The sequence below is a fragment of the Propithecus coquereli genome, unplaced genomic scaffold, assembly GCF_000956105.1.
Source record: "Propithecus coquereli isolate 6110/MARCELLA unplaced genomic scaffold, Pcoq_1.0 Scaffold253, whole genome shotgun sequence".
In the NCBI taxonomy this organism is placed as follows: domain Eukaryota; kingdom Metazoa; phylum Chordata; class Mammalia; order Primates; family Indriidae; genus Propithecus; species Propithecus coquereli.
Genome location: NW_012148097.1, coordinates 78,260 through 98,642, shown reverse-complemented (window position 1 = coordinate 98,642; position 20,383 = coordinate 78,260). Strand labels below are relative to the sequence as shown.

Below are 20,383 nucleotides of genomic sequence, written 5' to 3'. Positions count from 1 at the left end.
GTTAATATTTGTGTATAGTGTAAAGAAGGCTCCAATTTAGTGTTTTCCACTATTTGTTGAAAAGATTGTTCTTTCCCCATTGACTTGTCTTGCCACAGTTGTCAAAATTCAGTTGACCATAAATGTAAGGGTTTATTTCTGTACCGTCAGTTGTGTTCTATTGATCTGTATATGTCTCCTGAGACCAGCACCACACTGTATTGATTACTACAGCTTTTTGATAAATTTTAAAATCAGGAAGTATGAGTCTTTCAAATTAGATCTTTCTCAAAATTATTTTGGCTATTCTGTTAATAGGTTGCATTAATTTTTATCTGAATACCAGGATGAACTTGTCAATTTTTGCAAAAAATGCAGCTAGCTGGGATAGTTATAGGGATTGTGTTCAATCTGTACATCAGTTTGAGGGATATTGCCATTTTAACAATATTAAGTCTTTTGATCCATGAACGTGGGATGTTTTTCCATTTGTTTAAGTCTTCCTGAATTTTTCAACAGTGTCTCATAGTTTTCAGAGTACAAATTTTATGTTTATTTTGTTAAATTTATTCCTAAGTATTTTATTCTTTTTGGTGCTATTATAAGTAGAATTGTTTTCTAATTTCATTTTAAAATTGTTCATAGTGTATTGATATACAGTTGAAATGTATATATTGATCTTATTTCATGCAACCTTGCTGACTTCATTTATTCATTCTAATACTTATTAATATTTAATGGAATTTTTTTTTTTTTTTTTTGAGACAGAGTCTCACTGTTGCCCTGGCTAAAGTGCAGTGGTGCCATCGTAGCTCACTGCAGCCTCAAGCTCCTAGGCTCAAGCAATCTTCCTGCCTCAGCCTCCTGAGTAGCTGGGACTATATGGATGCGTCACCATGCCTGGCTAATTTTTCTTTCTTTTCTTTTTTTTTTTGTAAAGACAGAATCTCACTCTTGCTCAGGCAGGTCTTAAACTCTTGAGCTCAAGCAATCCTCCCACCTCGGCCTCCCAGAGTGCTAGGATTACAGCCATGAGCCACAGTGCCTTAGCCTATTTAGTGGATTTCTTAGGATTTTCTATATCATGTCTATATTCTTTTTCTTGCCTACTTGCCCTAGCTAGAACCACCAGTGTATCGTCAAATAGAAGTGAAGAGAATGGGCATCCTTTTCTTGTTTTTGATCTTACGGAGGAAGCGTTTAGTCTTCCTGTGTTATATATGTTAGTTGTGGGTTTTTCATAAATGACCTTTATCAGTTTGAAGAAGTTCTTTTCTAACCCTAGGCTGTTGAGTGTTTTTGTCAAATGATATTTTTTGCATCTATGGTCAGGCTGTTTTTGTCCTTTTTTTCCCCCTATTCCATTCTATTCTGAATGTTAAACTACCCTTATTCCTAGGGTAAATCCCACTAGGTCAGTAGTGTATAATCATTTTCATATGTTGATAGATTTAGTTTGTTAGTATTTTGCTAAAGATTTTTGAGTTTATATTCATAAGAGATATAGGTCTGTGGTTTTCTTTTCTCTTGATGTGTTTGGTTTTGGTATCATAATAGTACTAGCCTCATAGAATAAGCTGGGAAACATCCCCTCCTCCTCTATTTTTGGAAAAATTTATTTGTGAATGGTTAGTATTAATTCTTATTTAAATGCTTGGTAGAATTCACCAGTGAAGCCATCTGGGCTTTTCTTTCTGGGCAGTTTTTTAATTACTAATTTAATCTCTTTACTTATTATAGGTCCATTTAGATTTTCAGTTTCTTCTTGAGTCATTTGCAGTAGTTTGTGTCTTTCTAGGAATTTTGGCCATTTCATGTGAGTGAGCAAACAGGTTATCACACAGTTGTTCATAATATCCCCTTATGATCCTGTTTATTCTGTAAGGTCAGTTGTAATGTCCTGTTTTTTATTCCTGATTTTAGTAATTTGAGTCTTCTCCCTTTTTTCCCTTAGTCAGTCTACCTACATGTGTGTTAGTTTTATTGATCTTTTCAAAGAACTTGCATTTGGTTTTATGGGTTTTCTTCTACTGTTTTTCTGTTCTCTGTTTTGTATGTTTTCTGCTGTAAGGATTATTATTTCCCCCTTTCTGCTTGCTTTAGTTTTAGTTTGCCCTTATATTAGTGTTGTAAAGTGTAAGACTAGATGTTGGTTAACACCATGCCTCAGGTTGCAACACCCAAAAATACTCTAGGCATTGCCCTATGTGTGTGTGTGTGTGTGTGTGTGTGTGTGTGCACACACACACACACATATATGTAATGATTTTTTTTAAATAAAATAAGTTACAATAGTAAAACTGATGAGAGTTGATAGTTTCAGGCAATAATGTATTAATACATATTTGCTGAGTACATATGAATTAATAAAGAACTGACAAATGTAAGAACAAATAAAAATTAAGAGGCCTAAAAAAAAGACTGTTGATTTAAGAACTTCGTTTTTGTCCGTTTTGGTTGTGGTTTTTGTGTGTGTGGTTTTTGTGTGTGTGGTTTTTGTGTGTGTGGTTTTTTTTTTTTAGATGGGGTCTTGCAGTGTTGCCCAGGCTGGTGCCAAACTCCTGTGCTTAAGCAATCCTCCTGCCTCAATCTCCCAAGTCACCGGGACTACAGGCACATGCCACCATGTCCAGCAGAACTTTTTATTCCCCCACCCCCTGTCCCTGCCACCAGAACTTTTTAAATATAGGTATTTACAGCTATACTTTCCCTTTAAACATTGCTTTAGTTTCCCATAAGTTTTTGTATGTTGTTTTTCTTTTTCATTCATCTCAGGGTATTTTCTGTTTTTTCTTGTGATTTCTTCTTTGACCCATTGGTTATTTAGGAGTGTGTTATTCAATTTTCACATGTTTGTGACTTCCCAAATTTCTTCCTGTTACTGATTTCTAATTTCATTCCATTACAGTCTGGGAACGTACCTTGTATGATTGCAGTCCTTGTGAATTTATTGAGGCTTGTTTTATCGCCTAGCATCTGGTCTGTCCTGGGGAATGCGCCATGTCTATTTGAGAAGAGTATATATTCTGCTATTGTTGGGTGGAGTATTCTATAGATGGGCTGTTAGGTCTGCTTGGTTTATAGCATCATTCAAATCTTCTATTTCCTTGTTGCTCCCCATTTTATTTTTCTGTGTTCTACCTTGTGTAAGGATTGTATAATTATTATCCCATTTTACAGATGAAGAAAGGGTCACAGTAACAGTGCTGAGATTTGAACCTAGGCTGCCTGGCTTCAGAGGCCGTGCTGTTAGTTAACTGCTTCAGGCTTAGTGTACATTACCTGAAATGCTTGGGACCAGAGTGCTTTAGATTTCAGATTTTTTGGATTTTGAAATATTTACATATGTATAATGAGATATCTTTGGGATGGGACCTGGACTCAAATCTAAACACAACATTTATTTATGTTTAATATATACCTTATCACATAGCCTGAAGCTAATTTTGTACAATATTTTCCATATTTTGCGTATGAAACAAAATTTTGACTGCAACCAATCACATGAGGTAAGATGTGACATTTTCACTTGTGGAATCCTGTCAGCGCTCAGAAAGTTTCAGATTTTGGAGTATTTCAGGTTAGGGATGCTCAACCTGTATGTGAGAAATAATCGATAGAGCTTTTGTGTCAGTTTGCTTGTTAGAAAAAAAGCACTCTTTCACTTTTTTCCTCATTCTCAACACACTTCCATGCTGTCATAGAGCATTATTTTCAACATTAAACTCATCCTACTGGCATAGTGCACTGTGTGTGGTGAGCGTGGCATAGTTTTGGGGCAACCATTTTAACTGAGTTTTATTACTGTGTGTTGTTTGGGTGTACTTGGATAGGCTTAGAAATGATCTTGTGTTTTCTATAGCATAACCCTTCATATTATCCTAAGGTATATTTCTCATTTATGATTACTGTATTTTAGAGTTGTTTAGAAATATTTTTTTAAAGCAAGCCTTAGGAATGTTTGTGATAATTTTGGGGTTTGTGCTTACTTTATTTTGAGGCATCTTGATTCGGAGGAGAGGACGAAATTGTTGGGGGTGGAGTTCTAGTCCTAATTCTGTAGAACTTTGCAAAAATCTCATAATTTTTTGACACTTTAACAAAATGGCTTAGTAATACCTTATTTAGAACTTGGGCTCAAATGAAAGAATGTTTGTAAAAGAGTTTTGAAGGCTTCCAGTATACCTGGGTGTGTCCCAGGCGGGGGATGTTTCTGAGTCTTAACTGAAAGCACCAGAGTGAGAATCTGTGAGAAAAGTTCCACTAGCAGCTGTGTGACCCTAGACAAGTTATTGGGCTTCTCTGTGTCTCACTTACTTCATCTGTAAAAGGTAGTATTATCCGTACCTACCTTGTGGGAATGGTGTGGCGATTAATGGATTAATACCTGCAAAGCACTTAGGGCAATGCTTGTTAAATAGTACATATAAATAAATCGTTATTAATATTATCGTTGTCATATGTGCCACGGAAGGAAAATAAAGTGAGTAAACATATAGTGCCAGATAAATTGAGAGGTTTTTTTTTTGAAACTTGTTTGTTTTGCTTTTTGCTATACTGAATCTGTAATTTAAGCAACAAAAACTTACTTGGAATATTTGAAGTTTTCACACTACATTTATTTTGTCTTCTGTGTAGAAAATTGCAAATAATGGGTTAAAAGAACATTCAAGTTTTGGTAATCGATCACAGTAAAGTCATTATCACCTTCATTTGTTGGTGAAACTGTACTTCTGGGGAAAAAAAATTACAAAAATGCTTAAACACTTACAAAAATGTGCCAGAGAGAGTGGAATTAGATTTATTTGCCCTGGCGGATGTGTTCCAGAATCTGAGCCCCAGCAGGGAGCTATGCCGTCTCGCAGGCACGTCCCTGTGTTACCTTCATCAGGGCCCAGACCGCCCGGGGACACACGTGCAGGAACTAGACAGAGTAATGCAAACCCTGTTCCTGATGAGCCCAGAAGGAAGTCAGTCAACGGTGAGAGTTTGCTGCTTAGCACCAAAGTTCTTTTTCTCACTTCCCTTCTGCTGCCACTGCTTCCCAAGGTCTGCTGGCACCTGCTGGGGTCAAGTAGCACCCAGAAACTCCCTGGTGAGGGCTCCGGAGCCAGTGCTGAGCTAAGGGATCAGAGAATTAATTGAATTGCTGCCTTGGCTTCTCCCAGCATCCGAGTGTCTCTGTTCCATCTTCTTTATAACCTGTTCTAGGGACTCTCTCAACTGTGCCAGTTTCATCTGACATGGCTCCGCGCTCGGATTTTTCGATCTGTCCCCCGAGGGGCACAGGTTGGGTGGGGCCTCTGCTATGCCGTGATTCCCCGTAGTGTGGATTTCTATATTTCTCTTCCGCCTAGGGCTTGATTCCTCAAGGCTGGTCTGGACACAGCACAGTCGCGGACCACACAGTTCACCCTTCCCCTGCCTTCTGCTCACGCCCTGCTCTACGGGCCATGCACACGCACATGTGGGCTGCACGCCCTCCGAGTGTGTGCACATTCTTTCAGATGAGCCCGGCCCTCCTGTTTTGGCTGCGTGGGGCAGATCTGGGCTCCACCCCAGAATTCTTGCTGCTGAAACACTGAGAGGCTCTCATTGTACATCTCATAACATGGAGTCTGAGGACTCCATCCTTTTCAAGCTTGGAGTTATTCTTAGCTGATTATAGAGGTGTTCTTCATAGATCAACTCACTCTTTCCTTGGTGGCTAGTCATTTTATGTATATATGTTAGTTATCTTTGTTTATAAGACTAATCAGTCTTTTTGTAGAGTTCCCATTATCTTAGTTTTGTAAGAGGACCCTCAGTAGAATTGTTACGTTGGTAAAATAAAATAGACTTCACAGAATGGGAGAGTATATTAAATTATGTGTCGTCACTTGGATAGTTACTCTGTAGCACCGATAAAGCCTACAGCTTCTTATACTTCTTTAAAAGTAATTATATCTTGGTAAGTAGGGAGACGAGAATGACACTAATTCCAGCTCGATTTGAGAAAGGTTGGGGGAGAGACCTCCTTGATTTATTGCCGTATCTGGTACGGTTTTTTGAGTTGCCACTTCCCTGTCTGCGGATTCTCGTGTTTTGAGGTTTGAAAATCCTTTATCCCAAACCTTTCTAACCACATCTTATTTCCTTAGCAGAATAATAGGTTGCCATCAAGTACAAAACACACAGCATGGAAACATCTCCGTGGCTCCAGTTTTTAACTTCCCAGAACTCTTTATCAGTTGCTCCCACGTCGAAAATTTGGATTGAGCGGTCCTTGTCTTCCAAAACAAACTTGAGAAACTGAGCCAGAGCACGCCCTCTGGGAGCGCTTAATGTAGGAAAAAGGGCATTGAGCTTCACAGTGTGCAAAGCTTGTTCCAGAAAGTGATGGGCTGCAGCACACTAAAGAAGTGATACTTGAAATAGAGGATTGAAATGTACCTCATTTGGAATAAAGCCTGTCTCTAAAATGAGTATTTTTCTTTTGCAGACCGTAATTGCCTTGAGAAAATAGGAAATTCGTTCCCACTTTGCTCCTCATTTTACAGACTATAGACTTTTAAGCTATAAAGAGAGTTGTGGAGTGTGTACTACGTTTAAGGACATGCCAGAGACCCTGGCAGGGGCAAGCTTTCATGACTAACTGCTCCATTTGTTCTCCCAGGAGCAGGAATATGTTCTCATTTCAGCTGTCATTAGAAGGGTGACAACGAGAGAGCGAAGTCCTTGGAACATCGTCTAGTTGTTTTGTCACAGGCTTGCTTTCTTACTGCCATGGATGTGATTTTTTTGTGTTGCTAAGTATAGGAGACATAGGCCCTGAGGATGCCTCTGGACAACAGACAGTCTTCAGGAATAGAGGCTTATGTGTTCCTATTATGCTTGAAGAAAATATTAGCTGCACAGAAATGTGACCTAGTCCATGACAAATGAGAGCACGGAGGCTCTGAATTTAGCATGCTACTCTCAGATGCTTAGGCCAAGCCAGCCCTTGGCATGCACAAGTGCACTTGGGTATCTGGAACAGGTGGCCAGTATTAAACGAGAGAAGGAGCAGAGGTAGGACAGTGTCTCCCGGAGCAGGGGACAGTCACTTCTTTACCCTCGGTGCCCAGCAGTCGGAAGGGCCCCGTGAACTTCTGTCATGGTCATTTCAAGTTTCTGAGGACACCCTATAGCTAGTTCTGGCACTTGCTGCTTCTCAGGGTGGAAGTGACCACTCCAAGATTCAGTCAGTCTCATCTCACAATGAGTCTCTTAATCTTGGTCCTGCTGACATATTTCTCTATAGGAAGGAAGGTATCAGGACAGTTCACATGGGAAGAAATTATTTGTAGGATAAAAATCTGTGGGTCACCCTATCCAGGACTTTGCGAATGTTTTGTCACCCTTGAAATATTTCTATGAAAAAGAAGAAAAAAAACCAACCAAGGGGGAAAGACAATTCAGAAGGAAATGTCCTTCGGGGATGCTCAGAGATCTTAGCATGTGGACCTCCACTTAGAAGATCATAAATGTCCTGTGATCACACAGACAGCTCTCTGGAAAGATTATTGAGGAGTATGTGAAAATGTGAGTTTAATGGTATATACATAGCATAACTGCATGAACTGTGCTGGACATATATATGTTTCTTTTTCTTTTTTCTGTTGTTTTTGGACATACATATATCTCCTTATGTATGTTGGGTATTCAGTGAATATTTGGTGTTTTAGTTGCATGATGATACCATCATGTACTTGGTATCAAAGCAGTTTTCAGCATATTTAGTACTGTGTATACTGAAATAGACATAATTCTGGTGTAATATCCCACTTAATATGCTTTTCGCACTCTTGTGAGTTTACATCATTAAGAGGCCTATAATCTTCCCTCAGGAGTGAACATTTACAAATCTGTTTATCACAGCAGAATGTCTAAGCTACCAGTTTTCCTCTGATAACATTATTAAGCTCTCAGCACATAAGTTTATTGTTTGATTATATTTAAGCAATTTCAGCCTTTCTTGATATCTCATTGGCTGGATTTGAAATCCGTGTGTTTTTACATTCACTTCAGTAGTGGTTTAAATAAAGTTGACACTTTCTGTGATGCTTCTGAGTTCTCTGATAGCTCTTCCTTCCTTTCTGGCCAGGGCTGATAAAGGCCACTCCGTGGACTGGTCAGGAGTCTCCATCTCTTCATCCTTAGCAGGGGTGACGTTTCACCCACAGAATCTGTTGCGGGGGCTAAGCTAACTGCTACCATAAATGCCCAAGCCTCTGGCTCACATTAGGTGCCCCACAAATTGTAGTTCCTTTCTTTTCTCCCTTAAGATATTTAACCCTTCTGTGTGCCAGTTAAGCATATGGATTTACAAAGGCAGAAAGTGGACTCTGTACATTTTAGCAGCGGGGGTGACATAGGCAGCACTCTGAGAACCCGCGACGGTGCCTTGCGGAATTGCTGTGTGCCATGTGCCTAAATGTCCAATTCTGCACAGGGCAAATCCTTGTTATTATTTGAGCATTTCCCTTTTTGGGGGGTGTGATTGCTTGTTCTATGGTGTTTTTATAATTTTTAATGTGGATTTGCATTTGTACTGTTAGATGAGACTCTGTGGTCCTTTACAGAATTTTTACTTTGCATTTTAGATCTGTGAATAGTAGACAGCTACCACTGTTCTCTGAGAAAAAGAGTAGGCGAGAGTGATTTGTCACAGAATTTTATAATTCAAATAAGATAAAAAGCATAAGAAAATATCAAATCTGAAAGTCGACTGATTTTAATTGACAGTCTCTTATGTAGCCTTTTTTGTGTTTGCTGGACTTGACATTATTCAAAACGTCTTCCCTTTTACTTTGTGTTGGTTTTCTTTTCTAATATCCCTTAACAATTAGCACAGCTTATTTTATTTTTTTGAAAGAACATTTGAAAAATGTACTGTGGCTGGTGCTTGCTTTTGACTCCGAATTTCTCTCCGAGCTCAGTTGTGCCAAAGAGAGAGCTTGCTTGTAAAACTGTCCGAACGCCAGTCAAGCCATTTTTGTCCTGTCACTGTTTCTCAAGTGTAGGGTCTGGTTCATATTAAATAGGTGGGGTTTTTTAGCATTTGGACAACTGAACACTAATACTTATAACTTAAATGTTTTTCTGTTTTGGCAGAAGTGGCATTTGTTAGTTTGTTTCTTAAAGATCAAGCAGATGCAAAAGAAGTTTTCTCTTTAATGCAGGCAGTGCAGTATCTTTTACTGTCTCGGTCAAATATTTCTAAAGCTCAGTCTTACCAGGTAAAACTGGTGGATGGCATCAAAACCTGGAGCATCATGCTTGCCCACACTTGAACAGTTGTGAGAGCTAGAAACTAGGTCAGGGAAGGTAAGGGATGGGTTTGCTGGGGTAGGAGGAGGAGTGGAGAACGAGACGTGTCCCGGTCCCCTCTCCCACCGTGCCCCTTGTCTGGTGCCCTGAGAACTTTGAACAGACCCTCGTTGTGTGTCCAGGTTCGTTTTATGGCATAAAAGTGGCAAAGTTGAGAGGAGGAGAGGGAGCCTTCCTTCCAGCATTAGATCACAGCCCGAAACCTGCAGTGTGCTGGCTACAGTTCTTCTGCTGTGCTTCTTAGGTCTTTATATCTTGCATTTTTCTGCCTTTGTTTAAATATCCAACCTGTCCAACCTGTTTGGGCTGAACAAGCTGGTGCTAGCAAACATTGAAGCATGCCCACTCACTGTCAGCCCTTTTCTGATTTGTTAAGGAAGGTGATTAGCGGCAACATCTCCCCCCAACCCCCACTAAAAAGTGAACAAGAAGCACAGAAATCTTAACGTGTATGTTCATAGCACAGGCTCCCATTCTCACCCTTGGCATGTGTGTGCGCCTGTGGGCACTTGGCTTCTTTTGGGGGCTTTGAGGTGCTTAAGGGAGAGGTCGTCAGCCTTCAGTGGAGAGATTTTGTATTTCCTTAAACCAGAGATGCAGTTGCATAATGGGTTCATTGGTATGTGGTGTCAGCACTTAATTCTTATTCTTCCTGCTTACATAACGCAGCTCGCTCAAGAGGTTGCTGTTCCAATTTTATGGGCGGGAAACTGAGGTCTGAGATGCTGGGTTCAGCCAAGATGGAAGCCCGTCTTCCCGGACTCTCCCCTCTCCCTGGGTGTCCGTTGGTAGGACAGCATGCTGCTCCACCCTCATAGCATGTCATTTGATTTTGTGTGACACTCTGGAAAGCAGAGGCCACATGTGTACCATGTCCACCGTTTTCGATAAAAGTGGCCGCAAACTGCCTCAGTTGTACAGAAGGGGCTCTGTTGCCTTAGTTGGTTTTGGCAGGTGACGTTTCTCTTTGAATTCATTTATATTCATTCTCTCTCCAGCCTTGGTTCCCCTTTCCTGCTCAGTTGGTTGTCACTGGCCCCTGCACAGTATAGCGTGGTATCCCCAGAACGGTAGTGACGTTTCTGTTCCGCCATGCTCCTTCCCTGCACCCACCAGCTGTACCTTCCACGTTCCTCCTTGGCGTGGGGCAGACCATCTCGAATGGCTCTGCCTGAGCATTCTCGTTCCTCTTTTGGAAAAGGCGGAGGGTGTCTTCACACCACCCTCTTATAAAGATAGTCATCTCTTTCTGCAGAAAGAAAACGAATGCGAATGATTAGGTTCTGCCTTCTTGAGGAAACCTAAAGTGAACCCTCTTCAAGGCTGAAGTGAGAAACGGTCTCTGTGACTTTAGCATTTCCGCTGTACCGGGAAGCCTGGCTTCGGGGGTTGGTGTGTGGGATTCCAGCGCTGCCAGGGGAAGCCGGTCTCTGTGGCGGGGCTGGCCATTACTTCCCTCGGCGGTAACGGCTCTGGGCTAATGAAGCCACTTTGGGAATGGCGACTTCGGTTGGGGCTCCATCACCCAAAACTGTAAATACAGGGCTCACTCCTGGGACAGGCCAGCTGTGGGTGTGGGATTTGGACCCCCAGCTAGACGGGAGTGCAGCCCGGGGAAGGAGCGGCTTCCCTGAGATGTTTTAAGGGACTCTCAGGTGGGGAGATGGTAACTTTCTACTTGTTTCTCCCGACTCACCCAGGGAAGGTCTGATCTCAGATCTATGCAAATGAGAGTTCTCTTTGGGTGAGAGAGAGGTCGACTCATCCCACCTCTGAGGTGGTTTCTTTCTTTCTTTTTTCTTTTTTTAAGCTATGATTTTGCATGGAAATATGTAGTGTAGTATGTATCTTTGTGGGTTTTCTAAACAGGTATGGGGGGACGAAATCATATATGGAGAGGGTGACAAATGAAAAATTATTTTGGCACAACAAGAGCATGCAAAGGAGAAAGAAAAGTACAAGAGGGTTTAGGGTGTGCTGATTTAAAGGTGCAGTAGTTGGGAATCATGTCCAGAGTGAAGATTCGTAAGAGGTTGACGTGGGCCGAGTGCCAAGCCCCCAACCTGTGAAAGTCAGGAGAGCGGGGAGCAGCTCCAGAATCAGCAGAGAGGGGCCCTCTGTTTCCTAAGCAGACAGTCAGCAGCTAGAGAATGCCATGCCTCCTCTCTCTTCTAAAGCCAGCGGCTTCTGGAGGGTAGGGAAGGGCGAACTGCAGCAGCCACTGGTGTCCTTCTCCTGCCAGAGGGGGTGGCTGGCACCTTGAGGTGGGAAGAAGTATTCTTCAGGCATCGTAATTCTAGCTCAGTCCATCAATGAGGAAGTGTTTGTTTCAAGATTCCCAAAGAGTCTTTAACCAGGACCAAGACAGAAAGGGAACTGCCCTCTCCAGACGCTGCAGAGGAACCTGAAATGGGAGAGCAGAAGCAGTTTTGTAGCCGGAAGAGCTGTGGCCCTGAGTCTGGAGCCAGAGAGAGCTCAGGGTTGACGAGCAGTGGAGATAGAGCATCCCCAAAAGCGTTTGTTAATGAGGAATGTGAAAATGAAGCTTCGTACACCCCCACTCTGAATTAAGGTTCCTTAACTTTTAATGAAATTTAGGTTTGTCCGTACACTGGCTCCATCAGAGTGCTATGCTGCAGTCAACAGATGACAGAAATTCTCTACTCTTGGGACAGGTTGCCCTAGTACTGCGGGGAAAGAGGGTCTCGTAGAGGGAATCTGCGCCGTGGAGGGTGTGATCTTTACAGACACCTCCCTGAGCAGAGGCAGTGGGAAAAAACTTCAGTATCGAGACAGGCGCAAAGCACTTCACTTTGTCGTAGCCTCTGCTGGCTACGTGCGTGGTCCGCATCAGAGGACGTCGGATCTAACTGGCCTGCAGTAGGTGGGTGCAGCGCCCAGGGCATTTCACCCAGAGCATCCCAGCAACCCTGGGAGCCACCCGCCTGATGCATTCCCACAGTGAGCCTGCAGACAGCGGGTTTACCCTTCATGCCAGGATGATTTCTGGACTTTTCTGAGAGCGCAGCCTTTTGGGTCAGCACAGGTACTTACGCATCGTCAAACCTTCCTCCACACCCTGCCACAGCTGGTGTGACCTGCCTTCTGGACAAGCATGACTGAACCTGAACAACACCTGAATTACTAGAAGGTGCCTCTGCACTTACAGGTGGGGCCACACCAGGAACCGCTGGGTCTTTGCCTTGCTGTCCTTCCCTGCCCTCTCGCGCTCTGTCTTCTCTCTCCGTCCTCCGTTTGCTTGCAGCAAACTTGATTGGCATTGCAGGCGTCGCTTGCAGCCCTTTGCTGTAAACTGCTCTCCCAGGCATTTGTTATGAAAACATGCACAAATCTTTCTGGAGACGTCCTTTTCTTTGGCCAGAAATGTAGATTGTATACCTGTGATTCTTCTTAATCTTACTCATTCCCTCTTTGGTTATCACAAGGCTTTGTTGGACAAGAAAAGCGAGCACCAGGTATGGATGGGGATGTAGCTGTCACCAGGCTGCCAGGACCTGTTTGAACCTGTTGCCTTCAGTCTGGCCGGCCCCCGGCAATGCCGAGCACTCTTTGTGTGTACAGTGTCCTCTGTACTGATGGAATGGCCTTCCTTATAATGCCATCCGCTTAGAGGATCCAATAATTCAGCTCCTCTGTTAATAAACCTATGAAGAAATTAAGACTGAAAAGTTAGCAAATACTGGAGTGTCTAAACCTCTCCTGGGGTTTAGCCTTCACACGTAAATTAGGTATAGGAGAGCTTGAAGAATGTCTGAGACCTGCTGTGAGGACAGCTACCAGCACTAGCCTTCTCTTTGTAATCTTTGGTTTGAGTCACATTTAAACTTGTTGAGAGTTTCCCAGAGGATTTTGTCCCTAGAAGAATTTTAAGAATGTTAAATTTCCCACCTTTTTTTGTTAGGGATTTATGCCTGGTAAACGATGTAGACACTGTTGGTATATTGGAAGATGGATCTGGGAGAGGTTTAATGCTTGTATCCAAAAATGTCAACATCCTAGTCAAATAGTTAACCAAAACTGCAGACAGTACAGAGGGCTGGAGAAGGTCACTGTGATCCTGTGGCTCACCCTTGGGCAGGCTTCAGTATCACCTGCAGGGCTCGTGGAATGCAGACTGCTAGGCCCCGGCCCAGAGCCTCCCAGTCTGCAGGTCTAGGGTGGGGCCTGAGGATTTGCATTTGTGACACACCCCAGATAGATGCCCATGCTGCTGGTCACAAGCCTGTAGTTTGAAAACCAGTGTTCCAGCAGACTGGCACTATTATCCCCATTTTACAGATGTGAAACTGCACCTGAGGTAGCCTAAATTACTGTGAAGTTTCCATGGTTACTAGGTGGCGGAACCAGGATCTAACACCTAAAATGTGTTATAGCTCAGAAACTACCCCAAAACTTCATCGCATCATGTGTTCTCTCTCTGCTGCACCATCTTCCCACCCAAGTTGCTTCTTTACCCAAATCCCCACCTGCTGCTCAGAGCAAGCCAATGCTTGAATGGCTAAGAGCTTAACCCCATTCCCAAATCTAATGACTTAACATGCCTAAGAAGGGTCAGCAGAAAGTTTCTATATTTGGAACTGGAAAGGAAGATGTTCAAGGAGGTGGGGAGGGGGTTTTAGGGATTGCTCTGTCTCCCTGGGGTTACTTCATCGGCATTCAGCCCTCGTACAAGGTGTACTGTTGGGTTTAGCTCTGATCTCTTCAGTGTTGTCACCAACAGCCCACCCTGCCAAAATGGACCTTCTAAAGTTTAGAAAGCAAATGATTACATTTATAGGAGGAAAACTTATAATAAGTTGAAAATCAGTATCCACCCCAAGATTCAAAGTAGACTATCAGTGCTAAAAAGTAATCAGATTTAGATTTTTAGATTTTTTTCCCCCTAGGTTAAAACAGATCTGTAGTATTTGTGTTTGTTCATCACTGTAAAATCCCCTCTGGGTGTTATGAATAGGAGAAAACTTCTCTTGACTCCAGAAGTTCTGATAAAATTCCTTCCTTAGACCACAGTGTGGCAGGATTTCTACTTTTGAAGTGTCATGCCTTCGAAGGAAGATTCTAGAATTTTACACAAATACAGAAGAATATTTTGATTTTTACATTAACTTTTCTCTATGAGTATAGGCACTGTTTTGAATCAGTGAGTGCAGATAATTCCAATAAAAATAAATAAACGTGTCTTCAGCATTCATTGTTAGGGTGTTTTTCACTGAAGTCCCTTCAGTGGGGCACTGTTTACTGTACAATCTCACAGTGAGTCTGTTTTCACCAAAACCTCGTAAGGTAAATTCTAAGGTGTCTTGGAACCTGAGGGCATGTTATAGTGATACTCTGAGTGAAACAAACATTTTCTACATATATCTCCTTCCTTCCTTCCTTTGCCTGTTCAAGGGTTCAGCAAATATTTGTTTGTTTCTTCTTCCGTCAGCCATTTGGCTGATACTTGCTACCTACTGTGTGTCCAAGGGCTAGCACAGAGAAAGGAGAGGCTGGGTTCTTGCTGGAATGGAACTTACTTTCGATTGGGGGTGAGGGGTGAATAAGGATGTGTTCATTTCCTGCTGGTGCTGTGGAGGGAGCAGGACTGGGTGGGGGGCCTGAGAGCATCTTCAAGGAGGGGGTGTGGGGTCTCGGGGAGGGCCTCGCAGGAGGGGTGTGTGACCTGAAACCTGGACGGCAGGAGCCGGGCCTGGCAAGGTCTGGGGAGCTGCCTCCCAGGCAGAAGGAGCAGCAAGTGCCTGAGTCCCAGAGTCTGAAACTAGTTGGATGAATTTGAGGGACCCTGAGAGAGGGCTACTCCGTCTGAAAGGGCCTTGGGATGAAGAGTGCTCACTAATGAGGTCCAGGAAGTAGGTGGGGGCGAGATTTAATTCTAAGAACAGGAGCGTCAGAGGAATTCAAGCAGGGAGAGGTGCGATTGGACCTTTGTTTTAGAAGCTCACTCTGGCTGCTGTGTAGAGAACGGACAACAGGAGGGCGAGAGGAAAGCAGAGTGGCCAGTTTAAAGTATTGGGACCAGCGTCGTCATTAGTGTTTGTGCAGCTTTATCTAGCGGTGAATTCTGATGTTACATCAATCCTCGTATCTAGATTTTTGCACACTTGTCTAATTGCTAGTCCTTAAGACAAATTTCTAGAAGTGGAATCACTGAGGCAAAGGACATACGCATTTAAAATTCTGATCCCTGTTGCTCAGCCACTTTGCACAAAGGTGGCTACTGATTTTCACTCCCACCAACACCGCGTGAGAGTCCCAGTCTTCTGAACCACACCAAAGCTGCATATTGTAAGATTTCTTATCCTTGCCAATCTGAAAGGTGAAAACACGCCCAGTCACGGCTCAGGTATGGAATGGAGGAGACACGGTTTGACAGCACTTTGCATGAAGGAACCCTAGGGATCATAGTTGACAACAGCAGGAACTGGGGGATGTAACACCCTGCTAAGCACACACACCAGAACCAACCCAGACTCCGTTCACGTAGCATCTGGAGGTCGTAGTCCCAGCTCTGCACCCTGGATGCAACATTTCTTGAAGGATATCTGCAAACTGGCGAGTATTCCAAGGTTAGTTAGCAACCAGTGGGATTCAACAGACGCGAGCAGAGCTGGGGTTGGGGAGGCTGGAGTCATTTAATTTTGGAAAGAGAAAACTTTGGAGAAATGCAGTCATGCTCTTGCAGTGTTTGCAGGGCTGCCTCATGGAAGAGAATGCAGCGGATGCTGTGTTGCCCCTGAGGACAGACAGACGCTTAAAGTAAGGACAGAATCTCTGACTCAACATGGGGAAGATGGTTTTTAACAATTAGAACACCTGGTGAAAATGGAGAAGTCCTTGTTGCTGGAAGCATTCAGGCAGAACTAAATGGTGACTTCTCCAGTCTGCCGTGGAGAGGGGCTCTGTGCAGAGCGGGGGCTGGGTAACAGCTCCCATCCGGCTCAGAGGCTTGTTGTCACTCACCGACACTCGGAAATTAGCTGGACTCGCCCTTGAAATAAAACCTGAGAGAAAAACATGTCCGTGCCTTCCAAAGACTAGGATTGTCTCTTCCTGGCCACCCCTGCTTTCTGTTCTGGCCACACCCTGAGGGGAAGAGGCTATTAGAGGCCCATCATTGTCCACTTCCCATGAGCTTTTGGGAGGAAATGGGCGGCTAAAGTTGCCACTCCTGCTGTCAGAGGCCAGGGAAGCAGAGCGGGGGGCAGGTGGGGTGATCTCTGACTACATCACGTCCAACGTCGACCTGGCTGGACCTCTCCGGCCCTGAAAGTTCACCATTGACTGAATCGAGGTCTTAAAGGAGTTAAAGGAGCCTGCTGCTGTCGGTTATCACATGATTGGGAGGACAAATTGAGAACTGCCCATGGGGTGGCCAGCAGCCGCAGCAGGGCCTGTGCTTTGATGCTGAGGCTCTCGGGGCTCGGGCAGAGGACTGGCATGAGCCGCTGTCCGTTAGGCTGCCCTGACCTGCTTTCTTCCATCTGCCTCTGGAAGTGGTGCCGTTCAAGGGCAGCCCTAGTTTTTCAGACAAGGACAGAGGCTGCACAGTCCTTGAGCGATTCTGGAGGTGGGGAACGTTCTTTGCCTGAGTCAAGGGCTCCTTGCGCCCTTCTCTCCGCTGTCCAAATTTGGTTAGAGTCTGTACCACTTGTTCCACCTTGCGCCACAGTCCGCCAGAGAGGCATGTCCAGGTTCAGGTTATAGCCCTGAGATTCCAGCCGGTGACCCAGAGCAGCGTTAACTGGCTGGTGTGGCCTTTGGAGGGAGGTGGGGGTGGGGGAAGAGCACGGACATCAGAGTCGCACACGTGGGTCGGCTCGGGCTGCCAGGCCACGGGCAGCTCAGCCTGTCTGCACCTCAGTGCCACATCTGCAGAGTGGAGGCAGCGATCTGTGTGAAGTCCCCACTAGGCTCTCCTCTTCCTGTCCTTTGTGAAAACAGCTTCTCTCATAGATCCCAAGAACAGAATAGATAAAGCATCATTTTGTATTTCTAGAAACATTGTGTCACGTGATTGAAAAGATGTAGCTTGAAATGGGCCATGAACTGTTTACAGTTGTCATTCTGTAATTTCTAATATTCTCATCTCATCATATCAGCTGTAGAAAAGAGTGTGAATTTTGTCAGTTAAAACTAATTTTGAGTAATTTATTGATAGGGCAGGTTTAATATTAATTTATAATCCCTTATATTATCATGCTTCCTCAATTCTTAGATGCTTTTTAAAGAAACAAAATTAGCATTTCCAAAATTGAGGTGTGCCATGCAATAAATGCCAAAAGAAACTTGCCAGCCTTTTTTCCGTCTAAACGCTGATATTAAGTGATGGTCTCTTCAAATCATGGTCACTTTGGAATGGAGGAGATAGTTGGAACAAAGCTATTTGTTTCCGTTAACTTTGCCTGAAGGCCTTGGGGTGGCCAAGAACTGAATAAGAAAGCATCCTTTCCTACCAATCCAGGCAAGGAGTTATGTGGGCACAGCACGGGGGTAGTCTGTGATTCCTTTTCGTGTTCTCCCACTAGATCTTTCTGCCCCAGCACGTAGATTCCCTCCAGGAAAGCAGAGGTTTGGCCTGAGCCTCCTTCCTGAGTCCCACGTCCTCGAAGGTTAGGCCGCATCTCGAGCAGGTCTAGCCAGTGGGGGGGGCGGTGGGGCTGGTGCTGTTTCGGCAGGGGGTAACGTGAGGCTGCCCTCTGCCTTGAAGAGTGCATCTATGGTACCCCAGCCAGAGAAGGCCCGTGGCAGTCTCCAGCATTGCACACGCACAGACGAGAGGGCTCTGTGTCCCTGGTGGGGTTAGGTGTGGGAAAGGCATCACCTCAGCCACCCGAAATCGTGGGCGCTGCTCATGACTCACCAACCTTCCCCTCTGTCTTGGCCTTCACATCCTTAGCCTGTCTCTAAACATAGCAACAGAGGGAGGAGAACTCTGTGACAGGATAGTTCATGAAAACTTTGCTATGTTTCCCCACTCCTGAGAACTTCTCAAGTAAGATAACTCTGTAAGTTATTCAGCAAGAGCAGTGGCTGCAGTCCTACATCTGGCACAGTCTAGCCCTAGTCAAGTGATGCTGATGATGATTGTCATTAACAAAACTAAACTGTTTCCTTTTTTTTTTTTTTTTTGAGAGACAGGGTCACTCTGTCGCCCAGGCTGGAGTGCAGTGGTGTCATCATAGCTCACTGCAGCCTTGAATTGCTGGGGTCAAATGATCCTTCTGCCTCAGCCTCCTGAGTAGTTGGGACTATAGGCATGAGCCACCATGACCAGCCAATTTTTATGTTACAAAACAGGGAAATTGAGACTATCTGTAATGTCATTCTTTTCCTATATATCTTGGGACCTTGTTCTTAGGGTGTTTGTTTTAGAATTTAATAAAGGAAGCTCACTTAAATTGGGTCACCCATAAGACTCACTTTTTGGAACAGACATAAACATATTATATGTAAGACTTTCCTTTTATATGTGCATCCTAGTCCTGAGTTGCAACATGTAACTTTCTCATTCCACGTCTGAACTACTCTCAGGATCTATAAATCTCCGTAATACCGTGAGCAACATGGAAAGTCTTTCAGGTCTTAAGCACTGTGGACATCTGCTCTGTCAGCACGTCTCAGCTTTGACCCCAAAATGCTTCCAAAGGCAGAAGAGAGAAACATGTACACTGGGTAGTTGGTGAGGGTCGGGGGGTGAATTCTGGGACAAATACAGAGTTACCACGTGGTTTATGAGCTCGTGGAACAGTTTAGATACCTGGGAATTCATTATTACATAGAATTATGTGTCCTAAAATAGTATTTTTTGTCTGAGTAAGTAGAAGAGGTCACCAGATAGTTCGTTTTCATCTCACTAATGCCAGTTAAGTTCGTGAACATCTTGCAACAAACAGCAAGACATCGAGCAACACTTCGGGATAGCACTTGCAAGAGCTTTAAGAGAGGTTCGAGGAAATTATAAAGTTTTAAAAAGAAGTTACTGTATAATTTATACCCTGTATCTCTTAACTAAAATATTTTAAGTACCAATACCAAATATAAGCAATTTAAAAGAAAGAAGTGAAATGGCTGTTTCATTAGATCACTGTGTGTGTGTGTGTTCTTTTCAGACATATGAAGATCCACGAGAAGGACCCGAACGGTGCCACAGCTGCAGCTCCTCCGTCTCCTCTGAAGCGCAGGCGGCTGTCCTCTAAGAGGAAACCGAGTCACGATGCCGAGTCGGAGAGAGAAGACCCAGCACCAGCTAAAAAGGTCCTCTCAGCTCCTAGGACAGACGTGCCTCCTCAGGGGACTGTTGTCAGAGATGCCTCGAATCTTTGTTTTCCCAGCATGGGGACTTGGCAGACATCCACCCCAAGCTTTTAACCTGTGTTTTCCCACACTGGTTTTGTGAAGTGTCTAAGAAAAGAGTACCTGTGCGCACTTCCTCTTTTGAGCTCCTCCACTGAGCCCACAGATGAAATGAAGAGCTTTTAGAATTGTTTCCATACTTTTTATATATTTATTTTTCTAGCTGAAACGGAAGCTTCATAAGCATTAGGGACTCTTTTGTTCTCACTCTGATTCCCAGTGCCTGGCAGATACCAGGTGTTGCATGAGAACGCGTCGAGTGGATGGAGGGATGGATCGATGGACGGGGTGATGGGTTGATGGTAGTGGTAGTGTTCTGTGAGTATTTGTTGTACGAGCCAATGAATGGTCAGTCATATCCTTAATACCCAGGGGTGGGGAACGCAACCCTCTCCTTTCCGTAGAAGTCTCTACTTAGCGTTGGCCTCTCTTCTGAAGCCACACCATCTGGGAGACGTCCTTCATGACTTCATTTTTCCCTTTTCCCTAAGATGGTGGAAGACGGGCAGTCAGGTGACTTGGAGAAGAAGGCCGATGAAGTCTTTCACTGCCCAGTATGTTTCAAGGAGTTTGTTTGCAAGTACGGACTGGAGACCCACATAGAGACCCATTCAGATAACCCACTAAGGTAGGAGAAGGGGTGAGCTGGGTTTTTCTCACCCCTGTTTCTGCTGGCATT

The 20,383-nt window shown here is 44.0% G+C and overlaps 1 protein-coding gene across 2 annotated transcripts in view; it reads left to right on the top strand.

Annotated features, from left to right (window-relative positions):
* The window catches only part of RREB1 (ras responsive element binding protein 1), a 70,964-nt gene that overhangs the window by 13,387 nt on the left and 37,194 nt on the right, over positions 1-20,383 (top strand). For both annotated transcript variants that reach the window (XM_012647006.1, XM_012647005.1), the window contains exons 6-7: positions 19,461-19,605; positions 20,196-20,332. In XM_012647006.1, coding sequence (XP_012502460.1) covers positions 19,461-19,605; positions 20,196-20,332 — 282 coding nt within the window. The remainder of the gene's footprint in view (positions 1-19,460; positions 19,606-20,195; positions 20,333-20,383) is intronic.